The sequence below is a fragment of the Caloenas nicobarica genome, chromosome Z (assembly GCF_036013445.1).
Source record: "Caloenas nicobarica isolate bCalNic1 chromosome Z, bCalNic1.hap1, whole genome shotgun sequence".
Classification (NCBI taxonomy): domain Eukaryota; kingdom Metazoa; phylum Chordata; class Aves; order Columbiformes; family Columbidae; genus Caloenas; species Caloenas nicobarica.
Window position 1 is genome coordinate 2,400,087 of NC_088284.1, and position 23,100 is coordinate 2,423,186.

A 23,100-nucleotide genomic window follows, 5' to 3' on the forward strand; every position below is an offset into this window, starting at 1 on the left:
TTTTTGAGAAGAAAAAGGTTGTTTTACTGTCTTAGACCCCGTATCATGGCCAAGGATGGAGCTGGGTCGATTTTACAAGTGGAGTCTCTGGATGTAGTTTCCGCTAATCCAGCGTCTGTCATGTGTGGAGCTTTGAAAAAGTTAAAAACGAATCATCTACATCAAAAAAAACCCCAAACCAACCCCACCAAAAAGCCCACGATGCAAATAATCCACGTGTTTGGGGACTTAAATACAGCTGCTGAAAAATGATGTGGGAGCATAACTGGACTTATTTTTTTAAAACTGTGTGTTTGCAGTGATAGAATTGAGAAGATGCACCTACGATTCCTCTAAGTTTCATCTGGGCAGATTCACCTTTTATTCTTTTCCCCGAGGCTTTACACGTATGTTTGATCCAAGAATGCGTTCTATTAAGGTGAAGGAGTATTGTGTTTATCCTGCTATTGAAAGAGGCATCGTTGATGAAAATACATCACGTTTCGTGTTTATGGCTCCCTCTCACGTTATAGATTTGGCTCGCGGCCGCCTCATTGTCTTGGCAAGAGGAGAATTAAACAAGAATGCGTGTGCCCCGGTGGGGAAGAGGATACATTAATTATCAGAGCTGAATGACATTGATTACAGCAATTAAGCTTTTTTTAAGAAAAGAAAAACTGGTTTGAGAACAGAGCAGGAAAGACCAGCATCTTCCATTCTACGTGATTGTGCTAAGCCAATATTTTCAATATAGTGTGGGGGGAAAGCCCTTTTTCGTATTCGAATAACATTATTCCCTCTTTAAATGCGTTGTGTATATAGCATAGTGGAAGAAAGGATATTCTTAAAATGCATTTTACTTTATTTCCCATCCTTTTTCCTCTCCCCTCCTCCGTTTCCTCAATTGTCAAGAGAAACAATTCGGTACCTTTTGGGAACTAACAGCAGTTTTGCTCTAGAAGCATTTTCTAGATTCAAAAAACTTTAGGAAATTTTCACGTCCGAGTTGCTTTAGATTATCTGGGCTTCATTATCGGTGGTGGTTTCGAAGGTTAAATACTCCTAACAGGAGTATTTTTACTAACAGGAGCTACCTTGTGTTCCTCATGGGGGATTCTATATAAAGGAAACCATGTTTCCGTGATAAAAAAACCCCATTTCCTTTAGAACGTGCAGTTCACTAGGTGACAATTTTTAATGTGTTTTTAATAAACTGATGGTGGAAGGAAATAATTTTGCTTTCTTGCGAATATTCCCTCTGGTGTCCTCCTTAAAATTGAGTCCTGGATTTAAGAACAAACCGGGGGTTAAACCAAGTAACAGCACCATAACCTGCCTGTAATGTGGGGTTTATTGCAAGGCGTATGTATTTGAAAATACAAAATAAACAAGCATTTGGGTGGGATTATTGCGCTGCAATGCTGTAATGGCTATTGGGTAACGCAGAGGGAAAAAACGATGCCTTTTTGGTGTAGGTTTGTCTTTATAATTTTATTTTGAAAGCAAAATGAGCCAAGAGATTTATCTTTTTTTTTAAAATAGTATTACACGACAACTTCATATGGTTTAATAAGCTTTTTCCTCAGAAAGTCTTGCAAGCCTTTTGTTAGAGTTGCTTTTAAAACTTGCAGTGCTCATGTAAAATACCGCCAGTTCTATTGCTTAGAATAATTACATTTTTAAAACAATTTTTAAGCATCCCATGCATTTTGTAGAATAATTGCTGCTCACTTAAAATGCACTGTGGAAATTCACAAATTCTTCCTTGTCGTGTGAAAACCTCTTCAATAAATAAATTTGCATTCAGGCAAAAATAAGATAGAGATTTAATTGCTGAAGAGCAGCAGTGATATGTACAGCAGGCTGCATTTATTTGACAGATCACAATTTAGAATCTTGTTCAGTGTGTGTTAGACAAATTGAACTGTTTTCTATCTGTTGCTGCTTGTTCTTCACTTGGGATTAAAAAAAGGGCTGTAAAAAATATTCAGAATTTTGAGGGTAGACTCGAACTGTGGAGCAGTGAGAAGTCACTAGTGATCAATTCAACCGACAGTAGTAACACCATTTAATATCACCTTAGGTAAGTAGCAAAATAAGGTTGATGTGTTTGACTTCAGCATATTTCCTAGAATATCAGCGTCTCATTGAATTTATCCAAACGTTATTGGTTATTTTTATATATATCTAAGGCTTAGCATCACCATTTGCTCTGGTGATAATCCCAAGTCCTTTCTGTTTCAGGAAATCATTTTCTAAAACAGGTAGAATGGCTCTTCTAGTGTTTAAAATCTCGATCGTGTGGATCTACGTGTTTAAATCTGTGCTTTCTTTTGGTGTTTGGAAATGCAGAAAACCTTTGGTATGTTTATTTTCAGGAACAGAGTGCGAAGACCTCATAGAAGAGTTGCTGTGTTGCCTCATCCAGCTCATTGTTGAAATTCCTCTCCTGTAAGTTTTTGTTGTTTTTTTTCTTTTTCCAGCCTCCTTGTATAAACTGAGCATTTGCGAGGACAGAAAACTTAAGAGTAGTGGGGTTATATTTAAATACTTGGGTTTGAATGCTGCATATGATGGTGCAGTACCAATAATTATAACCTGCCGTCAGTACCAACCCTGAATATTCAGTTGGAAGAAAAACATGATGAGCATCTCACACCCAGTTCAAACCAGCAGCACAAATGATCCTGATTTATTTTGTAGGAGTTCCGACATTTGTTTCAGGTACCTCTGGCAGCACATAGATGGTTATTGCTCATTTTTGGCTAGAAATGGTTGTGCTGATTGTCCAGGGAAAGGTACATTGGAGGCATCGCTTCATCTCTGGGGGATGCAGCAAGGTGCAAACTAAAGTTGCTCTTGTGCAGTTTTGTGGGTTTTTGAACTGCATTCGCATTAAATAAATCCCGTGACTTAATACTTATTTCTGAAATACTAGCAAATGCATGTCTGAAAAAGAAGAGAAATGAATAAATGGAATGTTTCCGTAGATCTGCAGAACTGTTTACATGGGTTTTTTTCATGTGTCCGCTGTATTCGAGACTTTGATTCTACGGATCTATGTCATGTAACATCCTTCAGTATCATAGGAAGGAGAACTTGCTTTACTCTTGAGAAACAAAAATGTTTTTCCACACCTGTCCTGATAAGTTTCAGCTTCTTTTCCCCTGAGATAAACTTAACCCAAGATAGCGTTAGCAGTACCCTTTGTATTAAATTGTAATCTGTGCCTAAAATGTAGTGCCTTAATTAAAACATCACAGCTCCGAAAGAATTTCACGTTATCTATTTAGTGTGTTGCTCCGCTGCTGATTTAGTTTTTCTCCTTTGGATTGTTCTTTTGGTTGGAAAGCTGACAAAGATGCAACAGTTTTTGAAACATTGCTCTCATTAAATACGACTCTGTCAACGTTACACCAGGGTTCGGGTAGGTAGCGAGTAATTAATTAGTGAGATGATTTAGAGCGTCGTTCTGCAAAGCTTGTCAGGACTTCCTGGCACAGATACTTTTTGTTCGCAGCAGATTAGAGGAAATACAAAGAGGTGAAAGGACCGCGATATATGGGCACGTTCGTAAATCCTGCAGGCTTTAATTTTTCTTTCTTGGAAGTCCCAATGGCTTTGTGGAGTCCCGTATCTTTTATTCTCTTCTACTGGCTGAAAAAAGTTTTGCAGCCTTGATGGTTCTTAACCCTTTTCAGCAGCTGAACTTGTCAGCATCTCTTTCTGTGTGAATGTGGTTGCTGGGGATGGAAGTTGCTGTTGAAAACCCTTAGTCGACTATATAATACAGTGATAATAACGGCTTATAAAAAAAAAAATTATAAAGCCTGTCTGTAATCTTTAACGTTCAGTTATATCAAAAACATACTTTTCATAACAGCCGGATGTGGAAGGTTTTTGGGTTTTGTGTATGTTATTTTCTAGCTTACTGCTGTAATATGTTTAACAAAGTGATGCCCTAATTAATGATTTTATCTTCGTATCATCAAAAGGGAAATAGGTGAGGGGAAAGGAGATGTGGAAAAACTTGCGTTCTCTAATACACAATCCAACCCTGTTCTTCATAAAGATGTTATAAGGCTGAAATATTTGTGCTCAATGCAATATTAATTTTTTTCAGGAGATCAATCAGGATTATTTTAGTAGCGAGTTTACTTTTTACTTCCCTCTCCCTGATCAGAGTTACACTATAAATTCTTTGCCTGCTTTGGATCAAGGCAGTAGTTCAGTTCTGTATTTAGCTGGAATAAATCAAGAAAATTACAAACCTAACGTGTGAATTTTGGGTGGGAGCAGATTGAATGGAATACATGGAATATTCAAGCTTGAAATTATTTCGCAAGCAGGACTTAGGATCATTTGCTAGAGGATAGGCAGCTTATGGTGGCACTAACAATGTCTGTCTGTAAAGCTGCTATAAAGGTGAATTTTTGTTGTGAATCTCCATGCTGGGTTTGTCTTCGAACCATCATTCGGAAGAGCAAAGTTCACGTCTGTATCCTGAGCAGAGGTTTGTCACAATTAGCGTGTCCCTTGGGTTCTGTAGATGCAGTTCGGTGGTGGAGTGGATACAACATGCAGGTCTTGTCTAAATATATTGCTTCTCCGCACCCACCTTAAGCTTCTTCAGTGAAATACTAGGAGTATCTTTAAGCGTGGACGACCATCTCCTTGTCCCAAATGCAGGAGCAGAGGTACCTGTGCAACAGTCCTGCACTCCAAAATTGTTCTAAATGTCGTATCAGGTGAAAGCAGTACACTTCAGAGGTACTATAATTTTTTTTTTCCCCTTTCTATACATAACTGCATACGTGCTGTCTTAACGTGGGGGTTTTTGTTTCTGTGTGGTTTTGTTTTTCAAGTGTATAACTGAAGAGTGGACAGCAATGTTGGATGATGCCGTGTAGATTTTGTTATGGAGTAGTGAGAAATCGGTGATTATAATATAGAAAGATCTCATTTTTCTTTGCAGTTGAGTATCACATTGTGAAGATATAGATATAAGACGACAGGTACTGTTGGGAGGAGAGCTTAGGACACCTGTGTGCGGTATTTTGCAGGCGGGTACGTAATCTTAACCCACATTCCAAGCTGACCAAAAGCAAGCTTAAGACTTTAGGCTTGGCACAGGCACCGAGTCTATGAAGGCTCGAGTCTTTCTTGAGCATGGGCAGAGCTTGCTCACCTCTGAGCTCGCTCTGTTAGAAGCCTTGGCAGGATGAGCTCATGTCTGCCTATAAAATAACCTAGTTGGGAAATGCAGCTGGGCAGCCTGGCTCAAAATTAACAAGGAAGGTGTGAGATGGGGAAGAAGACAAATGGTAAGTCTGTAACCCACCTCCCCGTGTCCCTTACTGTGAATCGTAGAATGTCCTGAGTTGGAAGGGATCCACGAGGATCCTCGAGTCCAACTCCTGTCCCTGCAATGACAAGCCCACCGTTCACGCCGTGTGTCTGAGGACGTTGTCCGGTCTCTTCTTGAACACTGTCAGGTTGGGGCCGTGACACCTCCCTGGGGAGCCTGTTCCAGTGTTCAGCACCCTCTGGGTGAAGAACCTTTTCCTCATGTCCAACTGTCCCTCCCCGGCACATCTTCTGCCATTCCCTGGGTTCTGTCACTGTCACAGAGAGAAGAGCTCAGCCCGGCCCCTCCTGCTCCCCTGGCGGGGAAGCTGCAGCCCCATGAGCTCTGCCCTCAGCCTCCCCTTCTCCAGGCTTCCTCTCCAAACCCTTCACCAACTTTGTCTCTCCCCTCAGGACCCTCTCCTCTAGCTTTATATCCTTTTTATCCTGCGTTGCCCAGACCTGCACACAGTGCTCCAGGTGAGGCCAGAGCAGAGCGGGACAATCCCCTCCCTGCCCGGCTGGCCGTGCTGTGCTGGATGCACTCAGGACACGGGGCCCTCTTGGCTGCCAGGGACGCTGTTGGCTCACGTTCAACTTGCCATCGACCAGAACTCCCAGATCCCTCTCCGCAGAGCTGCTCTCTAGCATCTCGTCCCTCAGTCTGTATGTACAGCCAGGGTTGCCGTGTCCCAGGTGCAGGGTCACCTCAGCACACAAAATGGCTGCCCCAGGGCACCAAGATCACCTCAGCACATAAAATGGCGGCCCCAGGGCACCAAGATCACCTCAGCACACAAAATAGTGGCCCCAGTGGCACCAAGATCACCTCAGGGCTCAGAATGGCGGCCCCAGGGCACCAAGATCACCTCAGGGCTCAGAATGGCGGCCCCAGGGCACCAAGATCACCTCAGGGCTCAGAATGGCGGCCCCAGGGCACCAAGGTCACCTCAGCACATAAAATGGCGGCCCCAGGGGCACCAAGATCACCTCAGGGCTCAGAATGGTGGCCCCAGTGGCACCAAGATCACCTCAGGGCTCAGAATGGCGGCCCCAGGGCACCAAGGTCACCTCAGCACATAAAATGGCGGCCCCAGGGGCACCAAGATCACCTCAGGGCTCAGAATGGTGGCCCCAGTGGCACCAAGATCACCTCAGGGCTCAGAATGGCGGCCCCAGGGCACCAACATCACCTCAGCACACAAAATAGTGGCCCCAGTGGCACCAAGATCACCTCAGGGCTCAGAATGGTGGCCCCAGGGCACCAGGGTCACCTCAGCACACAAAATAGTGGCCCCAGTGGCACCAAGATCACCTCAGGGCTCAGAATAGTGGCCCCAGGGCACCAAGATCACCTCAGCACACAAAATGGCAGCCCCAGGGGCACCACGATCAGCTCAGCACACAAAATGGCGGCCCCAGGGGCACCAAGATCACCTCAGGGCTCAGAATGGCAGCCAGAGGGGTGGCAGGGTCACCTCATGACAAGACAGACTTTGTCCCAGGTGCAAAATCTGGCGCTTGCCCTTGCTGAACTTCATGTGGTTGGTGATGTCCCAGTTCTCCAGTTTGTCCAGATCTGTCTGCAGGGCCTCTCTGCCCTCCAGAGTTTTGACAGCTCCCTTCAATTTTGTGTCATTGGCGAACTTACTGAGTAATCCCTCAAGTTCTGTGGCCAAATCATTGATGAAGCCGTTGAAGAGTGCTGGCCCTAAGATAGATTATGTGTTTACCCCGCCGTATGCTGGACATGTTGTCCAGGAGAATACTGTGAGAGACATTATCAAAGGCTTTACTGAAATCCAAAAATATCACATCGACAGGCTTCCCTTGGTCAACTAGGTGGGTAACCTTGTCGTAGAAAGAAGTTAAGTTGGTCAAGTAAGACTTTCCCCTAGTGAACCCGTGCTGGGACCAATGACTGCATTGGCATTCAGGTACTTATATGAAATAACCACCAAGATGTGGTGACTTTTGTTGGGGAAACCTACAGAAATATACAGCAAAGCATATTTAGGAGTGTTCAGAATTGTCTATGGTGAGTTTAAGAAACTATTTCTCAAAGTTAGTTTGTATTGGGAAAGGCAAATCTGCTTTGAGCTCGTTACGCAGTGTGTAGCTAAACCAGGTTGTAGCAGGGACCACGGGACTCTGCAGCACCGTGGTTTTGTGTCTGAGAGTTATTGAAAAGATCTTGAATTACCCATTTGAAAACCAGGCTCTGCTGCATTGTACAAAATGCCAAGGAAAAACGTTTCGCATATTAACATTCAATTTTAAGGAATTTTATAGCATTATTGCGTTTCAGGAATTAGATGTGAGCAGCCCCTTACAACACTCGTGTTACAGTATGTGGATGTTTGATTTATGGCTCTCTTGGGTATGTTACGGATACTTGGCTTTTTCTTTTGGGTTTGTTAATGTTAGCACTCAAGAGTGTACATTAATGCTCAAAACTGCGTAGTCAGCAAAAAGATGCAACTTCAGTATTTAATTGTGTGACTTTTACGTCGCAACTCTTGCTAACCATTTTGTTGCAAGATAGAGCTCCCAAGGCTTTAAATTATAAAGGTTTCTTTCAGCGGCTTGTTCAGAGCCCGGTGCACATAACCCAACATCTGGTTGTTATCAGGACATTTTCACTTCATTAAAAACTGTAAATGCACATGGAGGAAAAATGAAGAACTGTGATCTAGTTACATCACTGTTAAGTAGCACCCTGTGGTGCCACTAGGAGTGAGTCAATGTTTCTATTACGTTCCATTATTTTCTATAGTTAAAATTGGGTTTGGTTGCAATCTTAGTTATTGATACTTCCAAATTTAAATGGTAACAACGTTTTGACTCAGTTAAGTTAAATGCTCGCTACATTTCCCGGGAGCTTTAAAGTCAAAGGTAGGAGGAAGAAGGGCGATAAAATTGATTATAAAGCTCTACAGAATCCTTGCGGCGTAGGAATGATGCCGTGTATAACGAGATGAGAAATATTTAGACTTTTTTTCCTTGCTAATTTTGAGCAGTGAAGAGGTTAAGCACTGCTTTCTCTCCTATGCCAGTGTCGTCTTTTTTCCTTTCAAAACAACCGGTCAGAATAGTGCTTTTTAAAAAAGGGCTATTCAGGGAGCTCTATCAAGGTTGTGTAATGGTAGCTCCAGTGTTTGAAGAGCTATTTGACTTCAGCATTTTTGGCAACTTTGCCGAATCATCAAAGGGAAACTTCCATCTGTAGAACTGTAGGTCAAAGCTAGCAAAAATGTCCGCACCGAAAGGGATTTGTGTTGCTTCGCTTTGAAGATCCTCAAAGTTTCAGACTGTTGTGCTCTGTGTACGAGGGATCTCGTGAACACAAAGGGAGTTTTATTTGGTAGTGCAGCAAATAAAAAAAAATATTTATTTGCAAGATTTTCATCAATGGTATTATATCCTTTTCTATTTTCTGATGGCAGATGTGTGGCCTCTTCAGTGTCTAAAGCTCCTAAGCAGCAGGACCTTTATCTGTATCACATTCTTCTTTCTGTTCTAATTCTAATTTATTTTTTATTTTAGACTTAGGTCGGTGTTTCTCTGTGACCTGTCTTTTCACTAGGCAAGCTTTAATTTACATTCAGCTTGTAAAAAAAAAAAAACCACCTTCTAATCACAGAGCATAGTGCTGTTTATCATATATCATGCTGTATATTCAAGCTCCTCGTAATCCGCTTTCTCCATTATGGTTTTCAGCCCTCTCTTGTGTTCGTATTTGAACGGTAAGGTCTTTCTCTGAGATTTAATGGACATTACTTACAAGACTTGATGTGCAAGGTAAATACAGAAGAATATAGATTATCTGTGCAACACTTAAATCCTAGATTGCTTGTAACGTTTTTAGTTTCTAAAGGGAAGAGCTCAATGCCAGCGAGGTGAAAATGGACACAGCCCCATCGTCTCAGTTGGTTGAGGAACAAATCTGGGAGTAAAAGGTCTTGAATCCAACCATCATTTTAATCCTTTAAATAACTCCCGTTAAGAGTATTTCCATCTTTGGTTGTTTTCTCGCTCTTTCTGTCAAGAATAGCCAGTGTGGGGGAGACGCGGTAGGAAATGTCAGGGATGCTCTGAGCTTCCAGTTGGGGTTTTCTGAGTGTCCCTTTGGGACATCTCCCAAACGTTCGGAGTCGGCCGTAACGAGCACCGCGCGTTACCAGCTGCCATCGGGGGGTGTAAAATCAGGAGCGATTCCAAGAGGAAAGATTATGTTCCCTCGGAGTTGTATCCTGAGACTGATAACCAGATCTTCTATTTGCTTTTCAGTTTTCAAAACTGATCCTGTTCTCTCTGGTGACTCCTCTTTCACCTTTCTGCTGGGTCCTCAGGAAGCAGGGAAATGAAACCTGGTTCCTGTATGATTTGAGAGGTTTTTTTGTATGAATCAGACCTTTTGGCAGCTCTCCTAAATTAGAAAATGAGTTACCTTTTAACCTTTTAATACTCGGAGTAGACGGCTCTGGCTGGGTGAAAGTTCAGGAGAAGATTTTAAACGGGGATGGGGTTTGGTGTGGTGGTGCGAGGTGAAATTCAGAGATTTGTTTCTGACCGTTCAGCCTGTTTGCTCTGAAGGTGTGAAATAATTTACGAGCTCTCAGCCTCTACCCTAAGGTACAGAAGTAGCTGCATTTCATTGAGTAATTAGCTGCATTTCATTGAGTAATTAAAGCGTTCGCAACAGCACGTGCCTTCAGAGCGGTGGTTGGCGTTCCTAGCTGAGATTTTCCAATACACAGGGTGTTTCGAAGGGAAGGGCCCAATTTCAAACTGGAATGACTTTGAAACCGGGTCCCTCTTTTTCAAACACTCCGTATTGTCTCTATGCTTCATCTCTGTTCCTTATTCTGAGCCGTGTGTCTCTCGGAGGCAGGGAACAAAGCCGAACGATGCACCAAAAGCAGTTCTGAGCGGTGCTTGGCGTTGGAGAGAAGCCAGTGGCAGCAGGATGGTGACACACGGGTACAGTGTTGAACCTGTCGGCAGGTGACACCGATAGAAGGTCGTCCACACAGTTTTGAATGAAAAAACCAGGCGCCAGGACACTGGGGAGCTGAGGTTTAACAGGACCGTAGTTCTTGTTGTGTGGGAGGCAGTCGCGTCGTTTAGAAACAGTCGTTACGCTGATACCTTCCTCTTACTGATTTAGACATGTAAGCTGCTGGTAGGATCAGACTCCTGCAAACTGCTCCTCTTGCTTCTACTGGAGTCGAATATACGAGAGTATTTTGGGTTTCGTATTTTCCCCATAGGCCACGTTTGACGAATGACCTTGCTATTATCATCTTTGTGGAATCATAGAATGGTTTGGGTTGGAAGGGACCTTCCAGGTTCATCCAGTGCCCCCCCTGCCATGAGCAGGGACATCTGCACCAGCTCAGGTTGCTCAGAGCCCCGTCCAGCCTGGCCTGGGATGTCTCCAGGGATGGTTCAGCCACCACCTCTCTGCCCAACCTGGGCCAGGCTCTCACCACCCTCAGGGCAAGAATTCCTTCCTCATGTCCAGCCTGAATCTCCCTCCTTTAGTGTAAAACCATCACCCCTTGTCCTATCGCAACAGGCCCTGCTCAAAAGTCTGTCCCCATCTTTCTCACAGGCCCCTTTTAAGTCCAGAAAGGTGCAATAAGGTCTCCCCGGAGCTTCTCTTCTCCAGCTGAACCCCCCAACTCTCTCAGCCTGTCCTCCCAGCAGAGCTGTTCCAGCCTCGCATCATTTCTGGGGCTCCTCAGGTCCATGTGTGTCCTGTGCTGAGGACCCCAGAGCTGGGCGACTCTTTTGACCGTAGACATTTGGGTTTTTTTGAGACATTTAGACCTTTCAAAGTGCAGTATCAGCACGGTGAGAGTGTTGAAATAACTGTCTGTAAAAAGGCACAGGTGAAATTTTGGTCGAGATCAAGCAGACAATACATGCAGCGAGATGGTTCGGTGTGGTTCTCCAGCCCCAAACAACTGAAGGTTGATACATTTACAAGTCCACCACCACAATTAATGACAAAAATAAATCAATAATAATGTATGTTTTTGATGGAAGACCAGAAAAGAAGCGATATCCTTTCCAGTTTGTATCCTGGAAGAATTAGTTACTTAATAATTTCTTCTAAATCAGTACTTTTGTCAGGATAAATGCAGCGCTGCTTTAAAACTTCAAAGAGGAGCCCGACATCTCTGCTATCTACCCGACAAAACGGATTGAGACGGAAAGTATAGCTGACTTATTACAATTTTTATCGTTTGTTTTTAGTGGGTTTATTGCCTGAAGATTACTAAATTGTACATGGCTTTTCAATTTAAAAGCATTCATTGGAATGATTTGGTATCGTTGCTTTTGGAAGGAATCCCTTGATGTATCAACTGTTTCTTGTTGAAATGTGAATACTAAACGATGTGTTAAATATATACGCTCATTTATGTCGTGCTGGCATCCAGGAATCTCACATTTTTGAGCTCAAGTCACCATTCTCTGAAGAATTAATCATTTAAGATAATCACAGGCACACACAACATCTCTTTTGCTTTAGAGATTAAACGTGTATACATCAGATTTTGTTGCCAAAAATCAGCTTTAACTTGGGCGTCACATGCGAGAACGTGGATCTGTTAAAAGAAACGGGCGCTTGCTGTGTGTCCCTGTGTAAGAAATGTGATACCAAGGAGAACGGCTTCTTTTAATACGGAAATAACCCAAATGCAGGAAAGGACTTATTGCTGTGATTTCTAGGTTGTTCCAGGTTGTTTCATCATGAAAGAACGTCTCTAAAGCGGAAGAAAAAAAAAAAGAATATCTATTACCTGAGATGGGAATGTATCCTCCAGTGGGAAGGAGAGAAAGAAAAAGAGGGAAAAAAAAAAAAGTGAGAATAACTACTGAAATCTCCAAATGAGAAAATTCATAGGGGAAAAAAAACCCAAATATATATATATATATATATATATATATATATATATATAAAAAGACCTTTATGTGGTTTGGTGCATCGTTCTTGGGACCTGAGCTTTATCAGAGTTCTATAGATATTTTATAAGACACTTGGGAAGGAAAAAAAAAATCCCACGGAAATGCAAAACATCGTGCAGTTTTCTGAAATAAATAGCGAAATAACTTGGCCGTGTAATTGATACGTGGGCTCATTATTTCTAGTTTCCTCCTTATCTGCAAGCAGCCAGTTTTCAGAGGAAGTTGGAGATCAGCAGAAATTCCATGTCTCGTCGTTCTATATGACCGATAGCTTTGAATTAAAAAAGAAAAGAAAATTCACAAACAAACCCCCCTATTCTATAGTCGCTCAATATAAATAAACAGTAGTTTCTTTGAAGTTAAAAGAGGTTTCCTGATGGTTCTTGTGACCCTTCAGAAATGCTTAAGTTTCAGAAAAATGTACATTTGACCCGCGGTGAAATAAAAAGAATTTTGCTCTGCGGCTTTATCCTTGTGCTGAGTGGTTGTGTTTGTGTCGGAGCAGATTTAATTTGAACGGATTCTACAGATTGAGGGGGATTTTTCTGCAGTGAAATGTGCCCCAACTGGGTTTTTGAACAGAAAGAAAACGAGAAGAACTCACTAACTGGAACTGCATGAATTCAGCTTTCTGCTTTATTTTTGTTTCTTTTGGAGTTTTATAAGGGTGTGGAAAGCAGATTTTTCTTCCCCCAAAATCACTTAATACATTACAGCAACCTCTTTGTTTATTTCTTTATACCGAATCTTGTAAAAAAATATAGAAGGATTATATATAGGATTTTGTAACGTCTCCTCCGATTTGCTCTTCTGCTTGTACGGTTTGTCAGAAAAATAAGTAAACGAATGATTGAGATGGAGAAAAAAAACCAGACTAAACCCTGAAATTTGGTTCCAGTGACCCAGCATCTCATGGATTCAGCCTTTTCATTTATCAACTCAGGCTTGGAGACATTATTCTTGGTAACGATAAGCTTCTGATTTTTTTTTTCTGTAGCTAAAATGTATTTTTTCCAAGTGTTTATATTTTTTTAAAATAGAAAAATATTGCTTTTTTTTTTTCCCCCAGGCTAGAATGTTAATATTCAGTATATCTATTTCTTCCCATTTTCTTGGGATGGATTTGAGTAGGGGATTGTGAAGCATCACAGTTTAGAGGGGGAGCTGTTCCTGGCTTAACCTTAGGTCTGGCTTAAGTGAATTTGCAGTGGAACCGGATCCTGGTGTAACCTCTGGCCTGATGTAATTGTCATTAATTATTATCAGTAATTAGCATTTTACACCATCCAGCTTCCTCAGCAGTGGGCAAAAAGTCGGGTAACTCACACAAACTCAAAAGAAATAAAGTATACTTCATGATTTTAAGGAAGAGTGTTATTCAAGCGATGTCTCTTCCTGATGTCTAACTTAAAATCTTACAGATTCAAATGCTTAAACCTTTACTTTCAAAACCATTTTTCCATCGAGGTGATGCGGTTCAGTGGACAGTGATACAGGAAATTATGATTCCAGTTTGCTCTTGGCTTTGAGCAAATAACAAAGACTTTGCTCAAACTCTGGCCTAGAGCTATTGCCGAAGAGCTTAACTTAAGCTGAGCGTACCCCGCGATGCTTTAAACTCTTTTTCCTCATATTTTACAGTGCTATTTACAGCATTTCTAGCAGCATCCTTGAGAATATTGAAGTATTTGAGTGCGCTAAAAATCAGACTGATTTCTGCTCAGTGAAATACTCTTTTTGGTAAGGACAACACCAGTTCTAATCCTGAGACTAGTGAAGAATTTTACCCCAGCCAGTCTTCTCTGTAACTAATTTATTTTGTTTCAAGAGAGATTGCACTATAGGTTTAAAGCCGTCATTATTTGAAAGAGCACTTAGTTTTATGTTTATACTTGTTTTATACTTGTGAATAGAATACTTGGAAAGTGATGTTGCGACAAAGATAAACTTCGCATCCCTGCGTAAACACACTGATGCTGATTTTTTTTTTCTTTTAATTTTAAATAGAGATACTGTAAAATCTTTGAATTTGAGCAGTATAAATATGTTTTGAATTTCCTGTAGGTCCCAGGTCAAAAACCCCTCGATAATTGATGCGGGACACCTGTGTTGTAACTTAATGATACTGGATTTTGAAGCGTATTGTGGAAATTAAATAGTAACGGTGGTGGAAAAAATAAGAATATAATATATTACAATATATACTATAATAATATAATATATCATATATATCAATATAATAATAATAAAATATTATATTATATATAATATTATATATAATATTATATAAAATATTATATATTATTATAATATAATAATATAAAAATGGATGACAGGATGGGACTGTGTCCCAAAATTAAATATCTCCTTAGTTTTGGAGGAGGTAAAAATGGTCTTTGGTTGAAGGTTCATGTCCAGGTTATTTCATTGTGTTGTAAAAGGTTTCATAGAGTGCGCAGTTTATTTCTGAATAAGGAGGCAAATGCAATTTTTCTCCCTCTTTTAGAAATAGGTAACAAAGTCATTGTAGGAACAGAAGGGACAAAATATCCCAAATAGTGGATCTCTCTCTCATCCATTTTGCTGCACAGCGTTTGCTAATTAACCTGAACTTAATGAGCTTTGCTAAACTATCTGGTGTCAGTATTTAATCATTGCATGTGTTCCTGCTCTGGCGGAGGGGTTGGACTGGATGAGCTTTTGAGGTCCCTGTAATATCTTGAGACTTTACCCTTCAGTGTTACCTCAAAAATCCCTTTTAAAACTGAACTGTATGTAGTACCTTGCTATCCTGAGCATTTCTTAAACTAGAATTTATGTTTTATATCCCTGTCTTAGGGCCCCACTTTTCCTGGCAGATGGAGCTGGACATTTCCCTGACTGAAAATGATATTTTTCTGACGATTTTATTTAACAGGACAAAGGGCACGCTTTTGAGATATCTCTATTATTTTTAGAATAAAGTGTCGTCTGAAAATTGCACCTGGAATGTTCTGGGCAATACTTCAATGTTTTTACATTGTCTTGTCTTTTGACATATATACATGTATAAAAAATGCTTATGTCGAAGGAAAACACAACCCATTGTTAGTATGAAGTGATTCTGGATTTCTTGAATATGTTGTTTATATGTTCCCCGTTGAAACTCACTGTACAACCTCAGGTGAAGCTACCAAGTGTTCTTGGAAGTCTGTAAACGAACCCACTAAATTAATCTTTATTTTTCCTTTTTTTCCCTTCTCCTGCAGAGATATTACGTACAGCATTTCCTTGGAAGCTGTGACAACTCTTATCGTCTTCCTCTCCTGCCAATTATTCCACAAAGAAATTCTCCGAGAGAGCATCATCCACAAATACCTGATGCACGGGCGATGGTAGGTCTGATCACTTGGACCAGAAAACAGAAACAATTAAATACATTTTGATAGAAAACTTGTTCTGCTCGAAAGAAAACAGAATACGAAAGCAAAGACATAAAGACTGGAAGGTATCGGGTTTAAGTCTTGCAGCCCTGACTTCAGTAAAACTATTTTGGAAACTATTTTAATTTTTTGAGGGTACTTTCTTTACTTTTACTTTACAAGGTGTTTTTTTAAATTCAATTACACGTCTTTTTCTGTAACGTCGCAGTCCAGGGAACCCGCGTACCTCAGAAATGCGAGCGAGCCTTCTTGCAATACAAATATTGGAATAAAATTTTGTCATGAAAGTTTAGGATAAATATTTTATAGTAAATAGGTGCCCGTTGAAAGACTGTAAATATGTGCTACTCTGAGTTTTAAGCTCAATAGGAGAAATACGTAGCAGGTGATAAACTCAGTTGTGTAATATTAATACCGCTTGTTCTGGAGATTTGGTTGTTTTGTTTAAATGCTCAGTGGCTTTCATATATTTTGCTCAAGCGACCGTTTGTCCTCTTTCCACTTCAAATTCTGGATTTTTGGGAAGTGTTTCTATTATCTAGTTTTCTGAAATTCCTACTAGGTGTAAGAGAGGAGTAGGGCCCGAAACTCCAGCAGGGCAGAGCCTCAGGGTGTGGAGTTTGGTGGTACTTCTGAACCCAAGCAAATGAAGGTTTGGGGCAAAACGAAGAATACTGGGAAGAAGAGACAGTAGGTGTAGGTCTGAGTTGGGAGCAGCGGGTACCTGCCCTCTTTTATGTTTGTTTATTCGATGTTTTATTGGTTTTTGCAACCTGGCCCCAGCTGCACACACAGCCAAAAATATTGAGGGCAGGTGGAGAAGTCCTGTTGTTACCTGTTCTGCGTAATCAACGCATGGAGTGAAAAATAAACGAATATAATTTTTCTCTCCCTTGCGTACATAGTTTTCCAGTCGTGTCTTGAGGTAAAAGAATACAATTCCGCAAATGAAATGATTGATTTACAGGTAGGACTGGAAAAAGAAAACAAGAATAGTTTCCCCGATCCTGCTGTTGAAGAGGCTTATGCTGAATTCTTTGCATGGGCAACACCTGGATGTTCTTTCCTTTTCCAGGCTTTGTCGTGCCGGTTTTTGCCAGCTGTGAGTCAGCTCAAGCTGTTTGCTTTTTCTTTCCAGCGTCCCTTACACCAGCAGACTTGTGAAAACCCTACTTTATAATTTCATTCGACAAGAGCGGAGCCCTCCTCCTGGCACCCACGTCTTTCAGCAGCAAACCGATGGGGGAGGACTGCTTTACGGCATCGCGTCAGGGGTGGCAAGTGAGTCTTCCTTTCTCTAAACTCTGCTTCGAACCTCACAAAATATTGGGTTTTATGTGACTTCCCTTCCAACGCACCTGTAGCCTGTCTCTTTTCCAACAAGTGATGCTGGCCTGCAAGCTCAGGGTAGAAAAGCTGCCCGTAGAAATACTTTTTTGTGCATATTTTATTCTTTATAATTACTCGGCAGATATGGTACCCACTCTGCGGCTCTGCTTGAGCAGCAGGTTGGAGTAGATGCTCTCAAGAGGTCTCTCCAGTCTCAAGGATTTTATGTTATAAGGGAGTGGCCTAAATAGGAATTTTTATAACATATTGTGGTGTTTGCCTTTTCCTGTAAGCTGACTAATGGTTTTTTTCCTGAATAGTGTTACTAGATTCTGACCTTTTGTGGGTGGACCGTTTGCTATGGAAGAATTGCCTGAAGAATATGCAAGAATTGATGCTGGTTTTTTTGTTAAGAAAAAGGTTTATCATGTTTATTGTACTATACACCATGTTTTGGTTGGTGGTTGCTCTCTTCCTCACACCAGATGGGTTTTATTGGTGTGTGTATTACATATCAAAATCTGTCTAGAGGTTTTTCTTTTCCATATAATATATTGCTAACAGTAAAGATATTTTATTTTCTTGTTCCCTGATAAACTGGGCAACACTCTGCAGATCAGTTGTTCTCAATACTATTTATTTTGCTCGTTCATGAAATCCATTCACAGGCAGCATCCCTAGGGGAATATTAACGTTCAGGCCGCACATGCTCTGCCAGCAAATATTTTACAGCCTGTGTCAGTTTGTGTGGATATCCTCACGGAGGCAGTAAAAGAACATTTCTCTGGAATTTGCTGCAGCGGAACCCAAAGACTTCGCTGCTTCTGCCTAAGAGGAGGTTACACACAGCTCCGGGTTAAGACTTCTGCCATGGTAAATGTGTCGGAAAACCTTTGCTTGGGTTACAGCTGATTTAAACAGAGAAGAAATAAAATTGTTCCCCGCAATGTTTTTATTCAAGAGTCCCGCCAGGTACATTTCTTTTCCTTCGCTAGAGAAAATTGCTCTTCCATGTTTTTCCGGAGTGGTTTTCAGTAAGCGGTTTGTACTTCTGCTGCGTGTTTCGATAGCTCTACTTGCCCGATGGTTTTAATCTTCTTGGTTCAAATCTCTTTAGTCACCCACACGCAAAAAAGCTTTTTTGTATTTTTCGCTTCTGGTTACTTGATTGATTTGTGAAGTCCAAACTGCCAGCACTCCTGCCTTCCTCTGTACCTCCTCTGATCTCATATCCCCTCATGACTTTTTATTTCTTGTATATCAAGTTTTCTTAATGCAAACTCTGAAGATTTCAGCCTCCATCTGCTCTTGTCTCTTCCTCCACGTCCACCCCCGTTCTTGAACCGTTCTCTTAACAGCTCCCTTGGCATACGCTTATTTTGTTGCTTCTTTTGTGATGACATGAAGTGCCATCTCATTTAAAGCGTTCAGTAAAACAGCTTTTATAACGAGCTTTCAAATGACCTGTCTGGGAAAGGGGAAAAAATAAGCGCCACATCCTGTCAAAAAATTGAATTCATTTTTTTTTTTTTCTGTTTGTGCCCAAACAGTTGATTAATGTTTTTTGTGTCAGATTATTTGCCTGGAAATGATGTGGGACTGTAGATGAAACTTGGACGCGATAGGATTGGTAAACAGTGTATTTGCATCATATCTCTGAATTAACCCTTTGCAGGCCCTTATTTTATATAGGATCAGGTGCACGGGTAGAGCACAATATAGATTAGAAGACACCAACACAAATTGATAGTCTGTTGTGGAACAAAAGCAAGTTTTGAGCAATGAACAGATATGGAAATCTTAGACGTGACTTCCGTATTGTGTTATTTTTTGGGTATTTTGTAAGTTTAACAGGATAAGAATTGAAAGAAGAACGGAAGAATTGAAAATTCACTTTTACGTTGCTCAGTGTCTTTAAAATTCCACATAATACTTAAAATAAGTTTACCGAAATAGCCTAAGTATAATCTATTCAGGATGAAAGGAGATAGGAGTCTGGTTTTAAAAATAATTCCATTTTCCAAGTAAATTTTGAGGCCTAAGATAATTATTGTATTAATTTGAAATTATTTAACTTGATACCACAGCCGTCTGTGTTACCGTGTGTTATATTTTGCATATTTTGTAGCCACGCCTCAAGAAACTCTTCTAAGTGCTGTATTTTAAATCCACCCATCTTTTCCTTCCTTGGGATTCAGCAGGAGTGATAATTATCCACGATGTGAGAAGTTTACCCTTTCCCACAGTTCACCTTCTCATCCATCACAGCTTGGTTTTTATTTATTTTTTTTCCTTTTATGAGCCTTAAGCCTTAACCCTGGAACGGTTCAGCCACCGTCCTCACCCCAGTTACTTCTCCTTGGTTTGGCCTTTGCGTGCAAATTATTTCCATGCAAGTATGCTTCTCCATCCTGTATATAAAATACCTCGATTAAAATGATATATATGTGATCCTCCAGTAGTTAAATAAACAATTGTGGGTTTGGAATGAAGAGGGAAATACTGATATTTTAGTTTTGTAGCTTCATAAAGGACGTTCTTCTAGACTGAGTCAACTTTGCTTTATCTTTGCAGTCTTTTTTGTGCAAAATAGTTCTATTTGTGCTGCCGGATCTGAGGGTGCATCCCTGATGTGTTGTATTAGAAATTAATTTTTCTTCACAAGGTACATTGAACCAACTTAAAAAAATATTTGTTTTGTTGGTTTTCAATCCCCTCCTCTTTTTTTTTTTTTTTTTTTTGGAGTATTTTTAGCGTTTGCTCGTTCATGGCCCACGGTTAACCCTGTGGGCAAGCAAAATTTTCTCATTAGTCATCTTATTTCTTGAAAAACGAGATTCTTATTACAGTGAGGAACTGCGAAACAGATGATTTGCTAAGACAGGAAAATGTTAGTGCTACTCAAGAACATTGCAAAATAAGTCAATTTAAATGGTTTCATTTGAAATAGTTGATCCGGTTGATACTTTCATATTAAAAAAATGACACTTTAATGCATCTTGCAGTACTTAGGACTTACTGCAACAGTAAGATCTAATTGATGTTTAGGTGATTATAGATGTAATAGGTACAAGGTTTACCTGTAAGAAACTAATGATTAATCTTCGTTAATCACCTACGCAATCCTTATAACGAATCTGGCTCACAGACGTGCTGCTGTAGCATTAATATAAATTGCAGAATTCCGTGCGTAGGGGTCAATAATGACTCGTTTGCTCACGTCTGTACTCATTGGTTGGAACTAGACAAATATTCCTAGCCATTTTAAACGTGTATTTATATACTTTGCATTAAGTCATTCAGCATTAGTGTACTTGAAGGCATCTGATGGTCTGTGTTGTATATGTGCGACTTATACATACTATATCTTATTCTTTTATTTTTTGTGCTACATTCTGATTAACAGGAGCACTTCCATGGTTATCTTTGACTTCACAAGAAAACTATTTAGACATATTTAACATTTTGTCTTAAAATTGAAGAGGAAAAAGATCGTTATATAGTTGCGATTTGTAATATCTAGATTAAAACTTGTCCAAGTAGAGACACACAAAAAGCTACTTCAGCAATGTGTCAGTTATTCCTTAAAATTCCACCAAGATTCTTTTTTCCGCTACAAATATTTCAGGCTGGTTGTTTCTACCTTCCGGAACCTTTTCATGATGTGTCACAGATCTGGTGCATGATCTGCTATGTAACTACAACTTTGTCTGTCTCCCTGGTGCTTAGTCTATGTTTAATTGCCTATTGTGCTCACTTTTCTCCCATTTTTATCTGTTGATGTTCTGCCATACGGTCTGTAACAGTGTCATCCTTTCATCACTGTACTCGTGGTGTTTTGACCTCCCCGAATGTGAAGATTTATTTCGACAGTGTCCAGATTTTTCACCTTACTCTGCGTTTCTCTAAAGATGTGTCTGACCTGGAGCAAAACGCGTGGCTGCAGCTCAAGCCCACGCTCTTCGAGACCAAGTAGGTGAATATTAAGGTGGTGTAGCTTTGGTAGGCTCAGTCTACGAAAGCTTCCCGACAAGGCGGGGTTCTAGAGCAGCTTCATCCTGCCCCAAATGTCTGCTGTGCCACCGTGAGGACCGCGGGAGCTGGTTTGAAGTTGGGGTGAACTATTGCCAGAGCAGTCTGTGAAAGTCTCCTTTGAGAGATTTGTTGCCTTTTTTTGCCATGAGATAAAACTCATCTTCTGTCTTAATCACAGCAGCACGGGAAAACGTTGCCTCTGGCATCAATCGCTGCGGGCCAGAGATGGATTTATTATCAAGCTCTTGCACGCTTCCTTTGACAGAAACTGTGTGTGGTTGCTGTTTTTCTTGAAATCTCATTTATCTTTGCGATTTCGAATGGTGCAACAGTATAGAGTGGTTGTACAGCAGCAGCACTTCCTGGCCCCAGGTCTGTGAAACTCTTGGGGTTTTCATTCACAAGGATCTTGAAAACGGAACAGTCACAGTATAATTATCGTAAGAAATGCTTGATATATCTCAGAAGCTTCACCAATGTATTGGCCTCAAATTGCACCAGGCAAGGTTTAGATTGGATATTAGGAAAACATTTTTCATTGAAGGGGTTGTGAAACACTGGAACAGGCTGCCCAGGGCAGTGGTGGAGCCACCATCCCTGCAGGGCTTGAAAATACACACAGATGAGGTTCTCAGGGACATGGGGCAGTGCCAGGGGTGGGGTAATGGTTGGACTCGATGACCTTGAGAGTCTTTTCCAACCAAAGTGATTCTGAGATTCTATGACTGTTGATAGTAAACCATGGGTGATTTCGAACTAGCTGGACAGGTGGCATAGACTTTTGCTTTGGGACCCTTGGATGTTTTTCACAGATGTTGATGGGAACGACAGCAAAGTGTCCTTTGCCAGAGGAGTGTGGCCAGCGGGCCCAGGGCAGTGACCGTCCCTGTGCTGGGCAATGGGGAGGCCAAACCGCGAATCCTGGCGGCAGTTCTGGGCGCCTCAGCTCAGGGCTCAAAATGGTGGCACCGGGGGCACCAGAATCACCTCAGGGCTCAAAATGGCGGCCAGAGGGGTGGCGGGATCACCTCACAGCAAGAAAGGCCTTGAGGTGCTGGAGCGAGTTGAGAGAAGGGAACGGAGCTGGGGAAGGGGCTGGAGCACAAGTGTGATGGGAGCGGCTGAGGGAGCTGGGGGTTCAGCTGGAGAACAGGAGCTGAGGGGAGACAGGGACACAAAGAAACGGCCTCAGGTTGCGCCAGGGGAGGTTGAGGTTGGATTTAGGGAACAATTTCTTCCCCAAAGGGCTGTGGGGCATTGGAACAGGCTGCCCAGGGCAGTGCTGGAGCCACCATCCCTGGAGGGGTTGAAAATACACAGAGATGAGGTTCTCAGGGACATGGGGTAGTGCCAGGGGTGGATTAATGGTTGGACTCGGTGATCTTGATTGTCTTTTCCAACCAAAACCGTTCAATGATCCTATACTATAAGGTCCTGGTCTTGACAGTTCTTGGAAGTTGGGCTTTTTTACTCATTTGCAACTGGGCAGATTCTGTATTTCCTTTGGAACGGTAGATGCTCCTTGGGACCCTTGTCTCTTGCTCTATACGTGAGCTCTTTAGGGTACAGAGCATCGTTGAGTGTGCACAATCCATATTAATTGTATAGTAAGGCCTCGGTTCATGATTAGAGCTTCTGATTTCTGTGGTCATACAAATCATAATTAGAACCGTGGGTTCCAGTTTGTTTACTGAGAGCGCCGCTGCAAATTTCACGAGGTGTGATGGTGATTTATGTCCCTGACATTTATTCTGATATTCCACAACCTGAGCAGCTTCAAAACCCAAACCAAACCATTACATAACCAAACCAAACCAAAAAAACCCCTCAAAACCAAACCAAAAAACCCACCATACACACTACCAAAAAACCCCACCAAAACTGAAAAAATCCCAAACAAACAAACTTATTGGCTCAAAAATGTTGTTGGTTTTTTTTTTTTTTCTTTAATTCTTCAGGGGGAAATTGCTTGTTAAAGGAAGCCAAGAATCAAGCTGATACATTCTAACAA

At 41.3% G+C, this 23,100-nt stretch overlaps 1 protein-coding gene across 2 annotated transcripts in view; it reads left to right on the forward strand.

Annotated features, from left to right (window-relative positions):
- Positions 1 to 23,100, forward strand: part of DYM (dymeclin) — a 188,636-nt gene that overhangs the window by 23,725 nt on the left and 141,811 nt on the right. For both annotated transcript variants that reach the window (XM_065656605.1, XM_065656606.1), the window contains 3 exons: positions 2,358 to 2,430; positions 15,552 to 15,677; positions 16,864 to 17,006. In XM_065656605.1, the coding sequence (XP_065512677.1) occupies positions 2,358 to 2,430; positions 15,552 to 15,677; positions 16,864 to 17,006 (342 nt within the window). The remainder of the gene's footprint in view (positions 1 to 2,357; positions 2,431 to 15,551; positions 15,678 to 16,863; positions 17,007 to 23,100) is intronic.